Raw genomic sequence first — 15542 nt, forward strand, 5'->3', positions numbered from 1 at the left:
GCCCCTCCCCCGTTCATGCTCTGTCTCTCTCTGTCCCAAAAATAAATAAACGTTGAAAAAAAAATTAAAAAAAAAAAAAAAAAAAAAAAAAGACATGATCAACCCATTTCTGTCTTACTTATACCACGATTTCCTCTGGGGCTTCTCATTGGCATCTGAGGATAATTCCCCAAAGTAAATCTATACTAAGTATTATTTTTTAAGCAGTTCCACATCCTTAATTATCTGTGTAATTAATGCCTCTGTTGAATGCCTCTGCTGGCCTGTATACTTCATGGGGTCGGGGACCACGCCTGTCCGGTTCTCTTCTATACCCCTGTGTCTAGAATGGGGGAGCCACTCAGCGAATATTTGGAGCACTAATGCCCTTTCACGAGGAGGTGGACGTCACTGAGTGGGCTGACCCCTAAGCATACCACCCTGTGCTGTTGGAGCTTCCTCTCCCCATAGTGACCTACCACTTTCCTGCCCCCCACTGCTTCTGATTGGTCAGCAGACATGCCTCCCTTTCCCTGGGCCTCTCTCTTCCCTGCAAAGCATCCTCTGATGGCATAGCCAGGAGTGGCCTAATAGAGTAGCATTGGCCAAAAGCCTAGAGGAACAGCAGTGAGCTGTGAAGAAGAGGGGAGGCCAGGACTGAGTGAGGTGGGTAGAACCAACCAGAGCAGAAGTCAGGGTCTCAAGAAGGTGACCAGGAGCCCAGAGTTAAGGGGGCCAGGTTTCTTGAGCCATTTCCTAAGGGAATGGGGTCTGGTGGGCAGGGGAGAGACAGCACAAGGAGAGTGAGTGTGGGTGGGCCAGTCTGGAGCAGGACCCCAGCCTCTCCCCTCCCTTCCCACCCAAAAGGCACAATCTCAGGCCAGGGCCAGCACTGGCCTGAGTACTTCTAGTGCCCCCTGCTGGTGGGGCCAGTTTTCTCTTGCCCCGGTGGCGTTGACTCCGGCTTGGTGCGACCCAACCTGCAGACCCAGACCCCTGAGTAGGGCTGGAAAAGGCCGGGCTGGTGCCAGGCTGGTGGGATCTGGCTGGGCCGGGCGCCTCAGTTACGCAGCGTGACCAGGGAGAAGGCCCCCACTGTGGAGCAGGAGAAGCCCTTGCTCCCTGAAAGTGGGTTTTCCAGCACGGTCGTATGGGGACTCACATGGTCTTATCTCTAGTGAAAAAGAGAGTGATGCAAACACCTGAGCTTGAAAACCACACATAAATGAGTAGTCAGATACCTTTTTTCTTCCAGAGGGGCCCAGGGAGTCTTTCAGTATTTCATTTAAGAAAATCAGAAAAGAATTTGCTTTATGAAAGTGAAAATTGGTTTGGATCTAGCTAACCCTCTGAAAAATCTGTTGCTTGTTTTCCAGAGAATGCAGAGATTGGTGATTGAGGTTTAGAATGTCGTGTTTTGTTACACAGTTTCCATTGAGTAATGAATAAATCTGACAGTTTTACCTTTGCCTAGTTATTTTCTGTTACACTTAAAGACTAGGTGAAGTGTGGTCACAGATACGTGAGCACATTAGAGGAAGTGGAAAATACTTTGGTGGATGAAGCAGCCGTCTGTGTGAGCTCACTCTCTGGCTGAGATCCTGGTGGCCTCGGACGTCCAGGAAGCCTTTCTGTGCACAGTAGCAAATCTCTGAGCCAGGGTTGGAAAGACAAGCTCGAGAGTGTTTTCCTTGGCACGTGGGTAGCCTCGATTCTACCCAATATGAGGCAGGTTTCCGAGGCTTTCACTGGGGGAATCATCTTACGTTTCCTTTTGGTGACGTCAGCTACTCTGGAAGCCCATTGTAGCACTCAGAGAAATGTGGGTGTTGAGCTTGGAGGTGCCAGAACACAGGGTTGACCCTAACGGGGTGGCCGTGGAATGGGGTGCCCTGCAGCCGAGGCCACGCCCTTCCACTGAGCAGTGGACTTTTAGTGCCAGACCAGAGAGTCAGGTATGTACAGGTAAAGACCAACATCCCGTCCGGTCGTCCCCAAACATCTTCTGAGCCACCCACTCTGTGCTAGGCTTGGTGCTGGCCCCTTGAGATTGCAGAGCTGGATAAGACAAGGTCCTTGTCACAGAACGTTGATATATACTGTAATCGAGGGGAGGACAGTGCGCTTCAAGGAGTCAGCTAACAGCCGGAGGAGAAGGCTGAGTGGGCCAGGGGACGACATGCCTCTGCTGATCCAGGGAACCACAGGAAGCCCACTCGGCTGGAGCATCACATGAGGAGAGAGCAGGAGAAGAGACCAGAGGTGCAGGCAGGGAGCAGAACCCACAAAACCACAAACACTTGCCCAGTGGGGATGGAAAGTCATTGGGTTAATTTTAAGTTGGGGAAAGGCATGGTCTGATTAGGTTTTAGAAAGATCACTGGATGCAGAATGGATCAGAGGTGGAGACCAAAAGCAGAGAGAGGAGTCAGGAGGTGAGGAAGTGTTAATGGTGGCCTGGAGACAAGATCAGAGGCAGTCTGTAAAGGTTGGTGGCCTTTAAATCAAAACCTAAAGACCAAGTCTTTGCCAGGAGCTAAGAATGCTGGGGAAATCATTGTGTAAAATATTATCTCCATCCTCCCTGCCCCGAAAGTGTTTGTTTCTCTAATAGTTGAAAAGAAAGAAGGAAGATAGACCTTGCTCTCTTTTATATTTCTTTTTATTTTAAGTTTATTTATTTATTTAGAGAGAGAGAGAACATGAGGAGGGGAGGGGCAGAAAGAGGGAGAGAAAGAGAATCCCAAGCAGGCTCCACACTGTCAGTAGAGCCAGATGCAGGGCTCAAACTCACTAACAAAAGACCATGACCTGAGCTGAAATCAAGAGTCGGATGCTCAACCAACTGATCCACCCAGGCGTCCCCTGACCTTGCTCTTTTATATTTCTAAAAGTAGTGCGTATTCATAGCTGAAGTCTTCAAAAATATAAAATTCTATAAGGTAGGAAATAACCCTAAAATTCCATCCCTAAAGATTGCCACCTTTAACAGATTGGGCAATAATCGTCTCTCCCTCCATCCTTTCCCCTCTTTGTGTGTATGCACCTGCGTATGTGAATCAATACAGGTATACAAAATCATACCTGATTGTTTTCACTTAAAAACACATTGTGGGTATCTTTCCATCTCAGTTCTTGGAAACACATATGTTTTATCCTTCTAATTAGCGGTGTCATATTCCACTGCTTGGATAAAAAATCATTTCTCTGAACCATGCGGTTTTTCACAATTATAAACGACAACAATGGCGTAATGAATAATCCCTGTTTATTTTGCTCATTTGTAAGAATATTGCTGTAGAATAGATCTCTAGAAGCAGAACTGCTGGATCCTGGAAAACACATCTTTGAGGTTTTTGATGGATACTGCCCAATTCTCCTTCTAAAAGTTTCTATCACCTTATACTATTGTCAGCCTTTTATAAGTGACTGTTTCCATACGCTCTTGTCAACACCAAGTATTATCAACCTTTTCGACCTTTGCCAGTATAAATAGCCAGAAAAAGGAAATCTTGTTTTAATTTGCGCTTCCTTGATTAGTAATGAGGCTTGGACATCTTTGGTGCCTTTACTGACCATCTTCTATAATGTTATTTCCCTTGGGGCGCCTGGGTGGCTCAGTTGGTTGAGCCTCCGACTTCGGCTCAGGTCATGATCTCACGGTTTGTGAGTTCGAGCCCCGCATCAGACTCTGTGCTGACAGCTTGGAGCCTGGAGCCTGCTTCGGATTCTGTGTGTGTGTGTGTCTCTCTCTGCCCCTCCCCTGCTCATGCTCTCTCTCTGTCTCTTAATAATAAGTGAACGTTTAAAAAAATATATAGTAAATTATTATAATGTTATTTCCCTTTATAATAGGAGGTCTTTATATGTCAGAACTAGTGATTGTCTAATACACTGCAAACATTTTTCCCACTTGAACATTTGTCTTTCCCCTTTGAGCACTTCTGGGTACTTTCTCTGATGATGCGTAAGTATTTCTGTTCAGATGGAGTCCAGTGGGTCATCCTTTCCTGTCATGGCTTGAGTTTTGTGTCACACTTAAGTCTTTGTATACCCCAAGATTATAAAAAGATTCTCTTCCAGTTTATTCTAGTTTATTCTTCTTCCCATTTAGATTTCAATCCCTAAATCAACTGGAATTTATTCTGTTGTAAGGAATGAAGTAGACATCTAGCAGCGTATTCTCCTAAACGGATAATCATTTGTCCCCAGGCCATTTATTGACAGACGCTATTGACTAAAAATGTACCTGTATCCTTCACTCGATTTCTGTGTCTGTGTCAATCTGTTGCTTCCTACTCTCCACCTTTGGTTTGTCTGATTCTGGAGGAGGGCTCTACTGCATGATGACTGTGGATTCATAGCACATTTGATAACAAGCCTCTCTTCTCATTCTTCTTTTCTCCCATCCAAGTACTAACCAGGCCCGACCCTGCTTAGCTTCCGAGATCAGACGACATAGGGCGCGTTCAGGGTGGTATGGCCGTAGACTCATTCTTCTTTTCAAAAATGTTCTAGTTTCATTTACTCACCTCTTCCAGGTGAACTTTGGAGTCAATTTTGGGATCATATGAAGTTAATGTATTAATTAGGCAATAAATGACATTCTCACAATGTTGAGTCCTCCCATTTAAGCATATTAGAGCTGTCTTCATTATTTGTGTCTTCTTCCATATCCTTAAGATATAGTTCATTAGTTTTAATCTTCATTACCAGAGCGTTACATTCTCATTGTGACAAAATAGAGTTGGAGAGACAAGTTCATATTTGTGTGAATTGTGCTTTTATTGCGGTGAAGTAGATTTTCAAAGAAAGATTAATAAGCCCAGGATATGTGAACATTTAATTTTAATAAGTGATGTGTAATTTTTCTATCAAATGTTTTATTCATACAGTTCTTACACCTTTCTTTTTAAGTTCACACCCAGAGTTTTATAGTTCTGTTTTTACTGCACATGGCCATTCTTTTTTTTTCTCTTTTTTTCCATATTCTGACTGATGATTTCCAGTATATAAGAATGCTATTGACTTATGTATATTTTCTTTGAACTTAATTCTGTTATTTACCACCAAGAGTTTTTAGTTTAGTGTCCTAGATTATCAAATTATATAACTAATATGATAACTAATTATATATCATCTTAAAATAATGGCAATATTATAGGTGTCTTTAATATTTATAACACATTTCTTTAAAAAATTTTTTTTCTAACATTTATTTATTTTTGAGAGACAGAGAGACAGAGCATGAGCCGGGGAGGGGCAGAGAGAGAGAGGGAGACACAGAATCTGAAGCAGGCTGCAGGCTCCGAGCCATCAGCACAGAGCCTGATGCGGGGCTCAAACCCAGAAACCGTAAGATCATGACCTGAGCCGAAGTCGGACGCTGAACCGACTGAGCCACCCAGGCGCGCCTAACACATTTCTTTGTCTTGTGTTATGTCGTTGGATTGTGTCTCCAGGATAGTATTAAATGACAGCAGGTTGGTAGGTATTCTTAACTCATTCCTGTTCACAGCGTTTCGCATCAAGAACATTGTTTTAATTTTTCTAACATGCGTTCTTTATCACATTAAGGAAGTCTGTTCGTAGCTCAGCACTTCACCAGGGATGGATATGAAAGCTATCAGTGACTTTTTAGTATCTGCCAAGATACTAAATACCATTGCGCTCTTATAATAAACCTATTTCCTGTATTATTCCTTAATATACTGCTAATTTGATTTGCTAATATTATTTTAAGATACTGGTGAATTTTATTTGCTAATGTTTTATTTACGATCTGTGGATCTTTATTTATTAATGAGATTTGTCTCTTTTTTATGCCAGTTCCCTCAGGTCTTGGCATAATCGTTATGCTAGAGTCATAAAAAGAACTACAAATAGTTCTGACTTCTTCTGTTTTCTGCAATAGTTTAAATAAGATCAGTATTTCTTTTCATTTTTTTTTTTCAATTTTGTTAAATGTTTATTTATTAGAGAGAGAGAAAGAGAGAGTCAGCATGAGCAGGGGAGGGGCGGAAAGAAAGGGAGACACAGAATCCGAAACAGGCTCCAGGGTCTGAGCTGTTAGCACAAAGCCTGACACAGGGCTCGAACTCATGAACCATGAGATCATAACCTGAGCCGAACTCAGGTGCCCCTCTTTTAATGTTTTATAGATGGGTTCCATAAAGCCATTTGGATATTGTGCTTTGTAATTATAGTATTTTCTCAATATTACTAATAGTTTTTCTGCATTGACAATTGAAGGTGTTTGCCTCTTCTCAAAACAATTTTGGGAAGGCAGATTTTCCTAGTAAGCACCCATTTCATCCAGATTTTCAAATACGTTGGCATGAAAATGACACATACTGCTATTTTAGCATCCCCTCCATATTTGGAATCATACTTTTTCTCTCTCATCCCTAACATTGTACATCTGCGTTTTCTTTCTTTTTTTTCCCTTTCATCATACATACCAAGAATTGTCTACTTTGACTTTTTCAAAGAACCAACTTTGAGTTTTATTTATTACCCTAGAGGCCTTACTTTTTTCTAACTTGTTATTTCTGCTTTTGTATTTTTATTACTTTCTCTCACTTTCTTTTGCTTTGTTTTGTTCTTTTTCTAGTCCTCTGTAATAAACACTAAGTTCATTTCTTTTTTACCTTTCTTAATTATCAGTGTACACATTTGTGGCTATAGATTTTTCTCTGAGTAGAATTTGGTAGCTTTGGCTACACCCTCTATGTAGGTAGTTTGTGATTTTAATTTTAATTTCTTCCTTCATCTCTGAATTACTTGGAGTATTTTTTCTTACCCAAATGGTTCATTTTTACAATTTGTTTTTACCCGTGGGGCAGGGAGGGAACGGGATCGTTCCAGGGTTACCAAAACCACATGGATTATGAGTATGGGAGGTATAGTTTCCCCCAGAGGAAAATTCAGGGCCTTTTCCAAAAGCACTGGGAGTGGATATTAGGCAGACACAGGTGCCAGTGTCTTTGCTGCCGCCAATAGAATTGTTGAAGGGTTTGATGAGATAATACACGTAATTTACTTTGTACCATGTCCAGCACAAAACAAGCCAAATAATACTAACCAGATTAATACCTTCTCCTCACGCCCTTTCTTACTGCTGATCAGAATACTGGCACATGCGATACGGTCCCATGGCTCCCTAGAGAACACGAGCAAACAGTAGGTTATCCCACTACATCTGTAGATTACTAGGTAGTCCCTGTGGCATGAGAGGATCTGTGATTTTCTCCTCATTTCACCTCAAGGAGCTGGGAGGAGATTTGGCTGCCCTAGGACCCCAGGATTCTGTGCGGGCTGCAAGACTGCCCACGTGCCTTTGTGATGCATTAGCCTCAACACCAAGAAATAAACAAGGCCATGTGCTCATCCAAGAAACATGGTCTCTAACCACCTGACGTATGACTTCCCCAGGCCCGCCCCCTTCCTGCAGACCTAGGAAATATTTGTCTCTACGTTGGTGAGCTTCCAACACGTTTCATATAAGGAAACTTCTTTAAGTGAGGATTTGTTCTGAAGTCCGTGTTTTGCATGACTGATACTAATGAGTGGGCACTAATTAATACCCGTAGTTTTCTGCATCTGATGGGGAGCGTGATCTGCCTGCCTGCTGACATCTCCTCTGCAGCAGACGGAATTGCTTTGTGCTCTCTTAAAAAAAGAAAGAAAGAAAGAAAGAAAGAAACCCTAATGAGGGGCTGCTTTGTTACTTCATTTGGAATTTATCAAGACAGCGTATGTGATCAAACCACACAAGTATAGTTCTGGGTGCCAGTGTTCCTCATGTCTGAAGTTGGAAAGTGATCTTTTCAAGGCAGAGCAGGAGAACATGGAAAAAAGTCTTTCATCTCAAACCTTAAAGGAGAAGGAGAGAGAAAATGCAAAGTGTAAGATGGAAATGTGGCATATTTTTATGCTGTGGAGGTTTTTTCTTTTTTCCCCTCAACATAGCAAAATTTTCCTCATTAAATAGATAGCTGTGTGAGAAAAACCAAAACCCGCCTCGGGATGGCAGTGAGGCGGGTGGCGATGGGAGAAACAAGAGAGCAGTGAGTTTCTGGGCTGCGGCAGAGCCCTGGTGCCAGCCGCGGGTTCTGGCCCTGGGAGGCTGAGGGCGCCCGGCTTCTAGCGGGCTCTGCGCCACGGACCATGGGTGTCTCTCAGCTTAAGAGAAAGTGTCTGTTCAGGAGAGCACTTCCTTTGTCAGCCTGGCACTCCCTCCTCAGGGCCGGGGCGTCCTGTGGACACCCCTGGTGGGGGGCCTGCATTCACGGGCAGGAAGGTTTGGCCACACGCCCCCAGGCTTGGGACCAGCCCAGCTGTGGAGGGTGTCCACAGCAGAGCCAGCAGAGGGCTGCTTACCACTGGCCCTGGGGCTCTCTGCCCCACTGTGACAGTCTGGTTGGCATTCATATCCGCAGCCGCAGAGCGTCACCAGGCCCTGTGTGGGGCGTGGAAGGAGGGAGAACAGAAGGATGTTCTGGGTGGCTGTCCATCTCCGAGGAGGTCCAGTCTGCAAGTGGGCAAGCCATGGGGCAGATGGCAGCTGCCAGAAGCATCCTCTGGGAGTGGGACAGGCCACAGCACGGGTGGCTGGGACCCTCTCTCCCCTGTGCCAGCCAGGAACTCCCAGCCCCCAGCCCTCGGCATGGCTCTCTGTTCCAAATTTTTTGAGTTAGGCAAGACTGAATTCAAATCCTGATCCCCTCACTTGCGAGCTGTGTGATCTTAAGCCACTTCACCTCTCTGAGCTTCCATTTCCTAATGTGTAAAATGGGAGAGTGAGAGTACGTTCTGTGCTGGTTGCTGTGAGAGCAAGGTGGTACAGGTAAGGCCACCCTCTGCTGTCGCAGACCCTGGCTGTTACTATTACAGATGTTTCCCCCAACGCGTCTGCACCTCCCAGTCTAGCCCTGGGCTCTGGCGTTGCTCAACCCTGTGGCAGCCAGGGCCGGTGGCTGGCCCAATTACTGTCCATCTTAACAAGGCCATTAACACAGCATCATCTGCTGCAGGAACTCCGTAATAAATAGGACGGGAGCTGAGACATCCCAGCTGTGCCGTCCTAATCCAGACGGAATCTCCCAGCACTGGCCCATCTGAGGTGGGTGGCCACCACGTGGTCGGCATCTGGGCGTCATCCATGGTTATGGCAAACCCAGCTGGGTGCATCCCTCCCATGGGCGTCCCGACGTTCTTCCAAGTGGGGCCCGGCCATGGAGGCAGGCTCACGGTCAACTCAGCTTCTTGGGCACCTCAGTGGTCCAGGCCCCGGGCCAGGAGGCTCCTCAGGGTCACCTTCATTACCCCAATCACAGTCAAGAAACTGAGGTCCCGGGAGGTGAAAGGCTTGCCTAAGGCCACCCAGCTGGTAAGTGGCAAAGCCAGGGTTCCAAGTCTCCTGGCTCCAAGCCCCACACTGTCCCACTTAACGCCACTGCTGCCTGTCATGTGGCACAGCTGGCAGGGCCACCAGGCCTGGGTGGGCCCAGTGACCATGAGACCTGGGACAGATATGCCACGATGAGTGCCAGGGTGCCAGTGGGGAGGAGATGGAAGGTGTGGCCAGGAGAGGTGGCCACAATACAGTCGTGAGCCCTCTTGGAGAGTGTTAACCCCACAGGGGAAAGTGGGCAGGGAGAGACATAGCCTGGGGACCTCTGCTATTCCCCTTTCTTGCCTCGGCGTCTGTCAGGCACCAGGAGATCTGTCTAGGGTAAAGGAAGGCCTGACAGTATGGCAGCCTGGATGGACAGACGTGTGTTTGAATGCTGCCTCGGCCATTTCCCAGCTGGGTGGCCTCAGACAGGCCATGCAACTCTCTTAGCTTCAGTTTCTTCTGTAAAAATCGAGCTAAAACCTCCTTGACAGCTGTGTTATTGTCACGAACGCATAATATGGGCAATATAAGCTCTTAGTTTAGGACCCGGCACATAGTAAGTGCTCAGTTTTATTATTATTGTTTATTTAAACATTAAATTAATTTTAGTATATTTTAGGGTGAAGGCGGGTGGGAGATACAGGCGTCCAGTCGTGGAATGAGTAAGTCACAGGGATGGGAGACACAGCATGATTGTCGTTGATGGTATTGTAGTTGCATGGTGTGGTAACAGATGGCAGCTTATGCTTGTGAACACAGCACAGTGTATAAACTTGTCAAGTCACTGTGTTTTACACCTGAAACTTTTCAAATGAAAAAAAGCAAGTAAAAAAATAAATGCTAAATTTTAAACACATTCATGAAATTTATTTTATTATTGTTATCACTTGACTCTCAGTGTCTCTTCCGTCAGCTGTAAAATGAGGGCATAATGTATTTCATGATGTGATTGTGTGGCTTCCATAAAATATGCCTTTATTCATGCATTCCTTCATTCAACTAATGTTTACCACGCAGCCCCTGTGTGCTCTGTTCCAGCTGCTGGGGATTGAGCTCTGGAGCGAGACCCACTTCCTGGCTCTGATGAGTTTTAAGTCTGATGGGGAGAATCAGACATTAAATACATGAACGATACAAATAAGTATCATATTGCAGTTGTGGTGAGTGCTAACTGTATGTGGGGTTTAGCACAGCACTGGCATAGTACAAGTGGGAGGTGGCTGTGCCTATGATTTCATTATGATTTAGGCTTTTAAATATTTCCAGCTATGGGCTAATAACAATGCTGAAAAGATTTCTCTGGATTTGCACAGTATTAACTGTAAAAGATTTGCTGCCTTTGGAGTAGCTTTTGTCTTGGGAACCAAAAGGCTGTTGAGATGGAGTTTCTGTCCAGGCATTGCCGGGGCTCAGGGTCTGCCCTGGTGGCTGGGGACAGGCCTCTGGGGGGAGACACCCCGCTCCGCGCATCCCCCAGTCCTCAGTGCGTCACGGCATTGGCCTGTACTCCCACGTCCTGGGGGGTAGACAGGGGGTAGCATTGGAGTCTGCACAGTGGAATGATCCCTGATGAAGTAGTGAGCTCCCCATGTCCCCAGGGTGCAAGCGGGAGCTGGGGGGTAGAAATGGGGTGCCACTCTTCGAAGGAGAGCTTCTCCTGGCCTCTGTTCGCACACCCAGGGACCTGAGAAGAAGCAGTCCTCGCAGGACGACACAAAGCAAGCCTTCCATGCTGAGGGTGTTATTTCAGAAGAGCCGATTCCCCATGTGTGTCTGAGGGCCAGTGAGTGGGTCGGAACACAGGGGCGGGAGCCAGACAGACCTGGGCTGCAATCCCACGCACCCGCTGTGAGGCCCAGACAGGTTTCTTAATCTCTCCCAGCTTTAGTTTTCTCCTCAACCCTCAGGGGCTGATGGCAGGGTCACGTGAGTAAGGAGATAAGTTCCCAGCTTGTAGCAGAGCCTCCAGAAGCCTCAGTTTTCTCCCTTTTCCTGCTCCCCAGTGTCTCTGCTCCTGGCCAAGTGTTCATTCTGCCACTCAGTCGGCTGGGTTCAGATCTGCCCAGAATCTGCAACAGGAACAAAGGTGCCACGGGTCCCCTATCCCGCCACGTCATGCTCAGCACCAGAGGGTACTTTGTGTTGTGGTTGAAGCAGTAATGGGATTCTCAGGATTGCCACTGCTGAATCCCTGGGGAGGTAGCTGAATTACATTTTTAAGAAGGGAGAGGAAAGACAAGATCCAAAGAAAGAATACATGTGTGGATTTCAACGTACCAAGCTTGGAGCTTCCATACAAGGGAAATTATTTCTAATTATTAAAATTTTGGAAACATGGTGCCACTAGAAAGAAAGGAAGTGGAAATGGCTCCTATTAGAAGTGCTAGCATATGTTTCTGTGATTTAATGGTTTCCCATAACAATGCGTAGCTATTTTTAAAGCAGACGAATGACTCATGGTATCCAGCACTAGCAGTCCACTGTGGTGGCAGGAAGCCTGTGCTGTGGGGAGGCGGGCTAGGGTGCGACCCCCACCTCCATCACTTACCAGCTGTGTGGCCCGGAGCAAGTTATGCTTCCCCTCTGCATTTCCTTTTCCTCCTCTGTAAAATGGGTTGTTGTAAGGATTAATAAGGTAATGAATGTATAAGTCATTATACATTGTCCATCCATGCAAAATACTCACAACTTTTACAATAAATACCTGGTTACCTACATCTACAGTAAGTCTCAGTAGTTAATAGTAAACTTTTAAGGCTATAAATTTTCCTCTGAGTACCACTTTGGTCAAATCTCAGATTTGGTCAGATTTTGATATGCAGTGCTCTTATTGACATTATCTTCAAGTGATTTTTTTGTTTTCTATTTTCTGCTTTTCCTTTGACCCAAGAGTTGCTTATGAGAGACAGAGAGAGAGAGAGAGAAGAGAGAGAGAGAGAGAGAGAGAGAGAGAGTGTGTGTGTGTGTGTGTGTGTGTGTGTGTGTATTTTCTAATCAGTTAGAATTTTTTCTATATTTATTGTTAATTCCTAAATTTACTTTTTGGAACTTAATGAGCATTTCTTTATATTCTAATATATAACCAATTTCTGTAAGTATCCCATGGATATTTGAAAAGACTGATATTTTCATTTATATAACCTTGTTAACTTTGTGAGTCAGTATTCATATATGCACAGGTATGTACATATATCTGTATATCTGTGTATATCTTGTAGGTGCATACACGCACATGCACACACACACACACACACACACATACACACATTCTGGAAGAGACATGCCGAAGCTCTCTCTATAATTGTGGCTTTGTTGAATTCACCTCCTTTCTGGCAGTTTTTTGCTTTATATATTTTGATGCAATGTTGCTTTGTGTGTAGAAACTTGTAGTCATTAGATCTTCTCAATCAACTGCACTTTTCGTTAACATCAGTCAGTCACTCCTCTTTGCCTTCTCCAGTGTTTCCTGCCTTGAATTCTGTTTTACATCGCTGCTCCTGCTCAGCCCACCGGTAGTGTAGACGTAGTGGTAGTGCTCATGGAGGGCTGCGGGGGGGATATGCCAACATTGTCCATGCACAACCCCAGAGAGCCTGGAGTGTGGATCATGCCGTACAGCCAGTTCTCCTCTCCCATCCCTGGCCAGGTGGCTTGTCCCAAATTCCAGCTGGGATGATGCCAGGAGGCTGTGCTAAGGCTCACCACTGACCTATCATAGCAATGTTTTCATATCACATAATATTTTCTTATTAAGCTCCCTCAGTAGAATTCTCTGTCTAGCCTTTGTTCTTTGTACCAAGGACTGTTGTTGCTTTTTTGATTTCTTCTTCTGTCGTAGTTAATTTATGATTTTAGCGTGTGTGTGTGTGTGTGTGTGTGTACATAGAAAAATAGACACATAGCTAAGTGAATAAATAAAAAACCAAATTCAGGGCCCCCCGGGTGGCTCAGTTGGTTGAGCGGCCGACTTCGGCTCAGTTCATGGTCTTGCGGTCTGTGGGTTCAAGCCCTGCATCGGGCCCTGTGCTGAGAGCTCAGGGCCTGGAGCCTGCTTCAGATCTGTGTCTCCCTCTCTCTCTGCCCCTTCCCTGCTCATGCTCTTTCTCTGTCTCAAAAATAAATAAAAACATTAAAAAATTTTTTAAAAAATGTATTTAGTCCAAATGGGCGTTGTCCTGGTTATGACACCTTGGAACCTATTAAATGTCATTGGTTGGTGAAATATACAAGTATCCATCTTATTTTCCAGTTGGGTTACAGGTGAAAACCCTTGTGGCTGGAGGCTGTATGAACTAGAAATGCTGAAATCTTGCCAGTATTCATTTTGGTTGTCACCCAGATATTTGATTACATTTGAGCCATCTATGTGAGAGGTTAGCAGTCGGGATTGGAATTGAAGTCAGAATTATATCTCGATTTTCCATAAGCCACCCCTTATACCTTCTAGCACAGTGGTGCTGTTTTGTGCTGTTTTGTTCTGATTCATGGCGAGTGCCCACCATTACTATATATCTTCTTTAATTTTAGGGATCTATCTTCTGGATTTAATCTACATTGATTCTGCATATCCTGCCTCAGGCAGCATCATGGAAAACGAACAAAGATCCAATCAGATGAACAACATTCTCCGAATAATCGCTGATTTACAAGTTTCCTGCAGCTACGGTTAGTACCCCTGGTTGCTGGAATTGTGAAATCTTACATCACTGAAATTTGGATTCGGCACCTCATCAGTGAGAAAGCTCTGGGAACCAGGTGGTCCCCACAAAGCTCTTCATTTTAATATCTTGAGCACGCACCATGTGCAGGACCCTTTACCCACAGGCTTGACCTTCAAAGATGATGAAAACTAGATGTTCCCATCTCTGTGTTACAGACAAGGAGACTGAGGCTGAAGATTGTTCAGTCGCTTGTCTAAGATCATGCGTCTGGGGGTTGGCAGCGCCCGGGTCTTTCTGGCTCCCAGGTCATTCATCCACGAAGAGCTTTGTGGGCAGCCCCTGGGCAGGTCTCCTCCAGGAGGATTCAGGGACCCAGATTTCTCCACGTTGTGGCTCCACTATGTCCCCTGGCCTTAGAGACCTCCAGTGGACTCAACATCCACCTGGCAGATGCAGGAAGAGAGAGAATCATCCAAGAGTAGATTTTATGGGCCAGATTTGTACATAATGCTCATCATTTCTGCTGGGGAGGCTAGGAAATGTCATCTAGCTGTGGGCCTGGAAGGAAAAGGGAAATGACTTGGTGAAAACTAGCCAGGCTCTGCTCCGCATGACCAGATCCAAAGTGTGATTGATGGTTGTCGAAGATGAGGTTGAGGAACTGAGAAGTCAGAACGCTGGGTGGGGCATCCACGCAGGTGTCGACTTCCCCCAAGATGATGGCGGACTCCGCCGTGCGCAACTACGTTGTGAGCCAGGTGCCCAAGTCCTCCAGGAAAGGGCGGGGACGACCAGGGTGCCAGCCGGGAGAGGTCAGCAAGGAAGAGGGGAATGGGTGGTAGAGCTGCAGGAATGGGCCTCCGTGGGGCAGGGTTTGCACAAGAGGGTGGAGGAGTAAAAAGTCTGGAAGCAGCAAAGGGGGACAGGAAGGAAACCAACCCCACCTACAGTTCACAGGGCATGAGAAAACTGACAGCCTCCACTGGGGAAGGCCATGGGGAAGCCAGGGTGGGGCTCTGCAGGGTGGGCTTGTTGAAGCCAAAGGCCCCCTCCACAGGCACTTCCAGATCAGCGGTCCTGCCGAGCGGAGCGGCAGGGGTCCCGGGCTCCCCGTGCAGTCCTCCCCCGCCCAGGCCCTTTTCCATTCAGAAGTACATCAGCCCTCACTGTCCTGCCAGCCTGCAGGGCAGTGACGCACGCAGCTTTGGGGTCAGACTCAAGCTCAAATCTCAGCTCTGCCTCCTGAAAAGTCACTTTCTCCTAAGTCTGAGGTTTTCCCATCAGTAGCGGTGGGGACGTAGTGCATGCAGAGCCCTTATCGCATTCCAACATTTGAGTAGAGTTCAATAAATCCTCATACCACTGTCACCTTCATACCTGCATCTTCTCTATCACCAGCTTTGGGAAGCAGGTGTCATCATCCCCACTTTCAGACAAGAACACAGGCTCTACAGGGGCGCCTGAGTGGTTCAGTCGGCTGGGTGTCCGACTTCGGCTCAGGT

General features: G+C 46.1%; 1 protein-coding gene across 12 annotated transcripts in view; it reads left to right on the top strand.

The window, feature by feature from the left end:
- The window catches only part of RALGPS1 (Ral GEF with PH domain and SH3 binding motif 1), a 276400-nt gene that overhangs the window by 208167 nt on the left and 52691 nt on the right, over positions 1–15542 (top strand). For all 12 annotated transcript variants that reach the window (XM_045469762.1, XM_045469768.1, XM_045469772.1 and 9 more), the window contains one exon: positions 13907–14044. In XM_045469762.1, the coding sequence (XP_045325718.1) occupies positions 13907–14044 (138 nt within the window). The remainder of the gene's footprint in view (positions 1–13906; positions 14045–15542) is intronic.

The sequence above is a fragment of the Leopardus geoffroyi genome, chromosome D4, assembly GCF_018350155.1.
Source record: "Leopardus geoffroyi isolate Oge1 chromosome D4, O.geoffroyi_Oge1_pat1.0, whole genome shotgun sequence".
NCBI lineage: Eukaryota > Metazoa > Chordata > Mammalia > Carnivora > Felidae > Leopardus > Leopardus geoffroyi.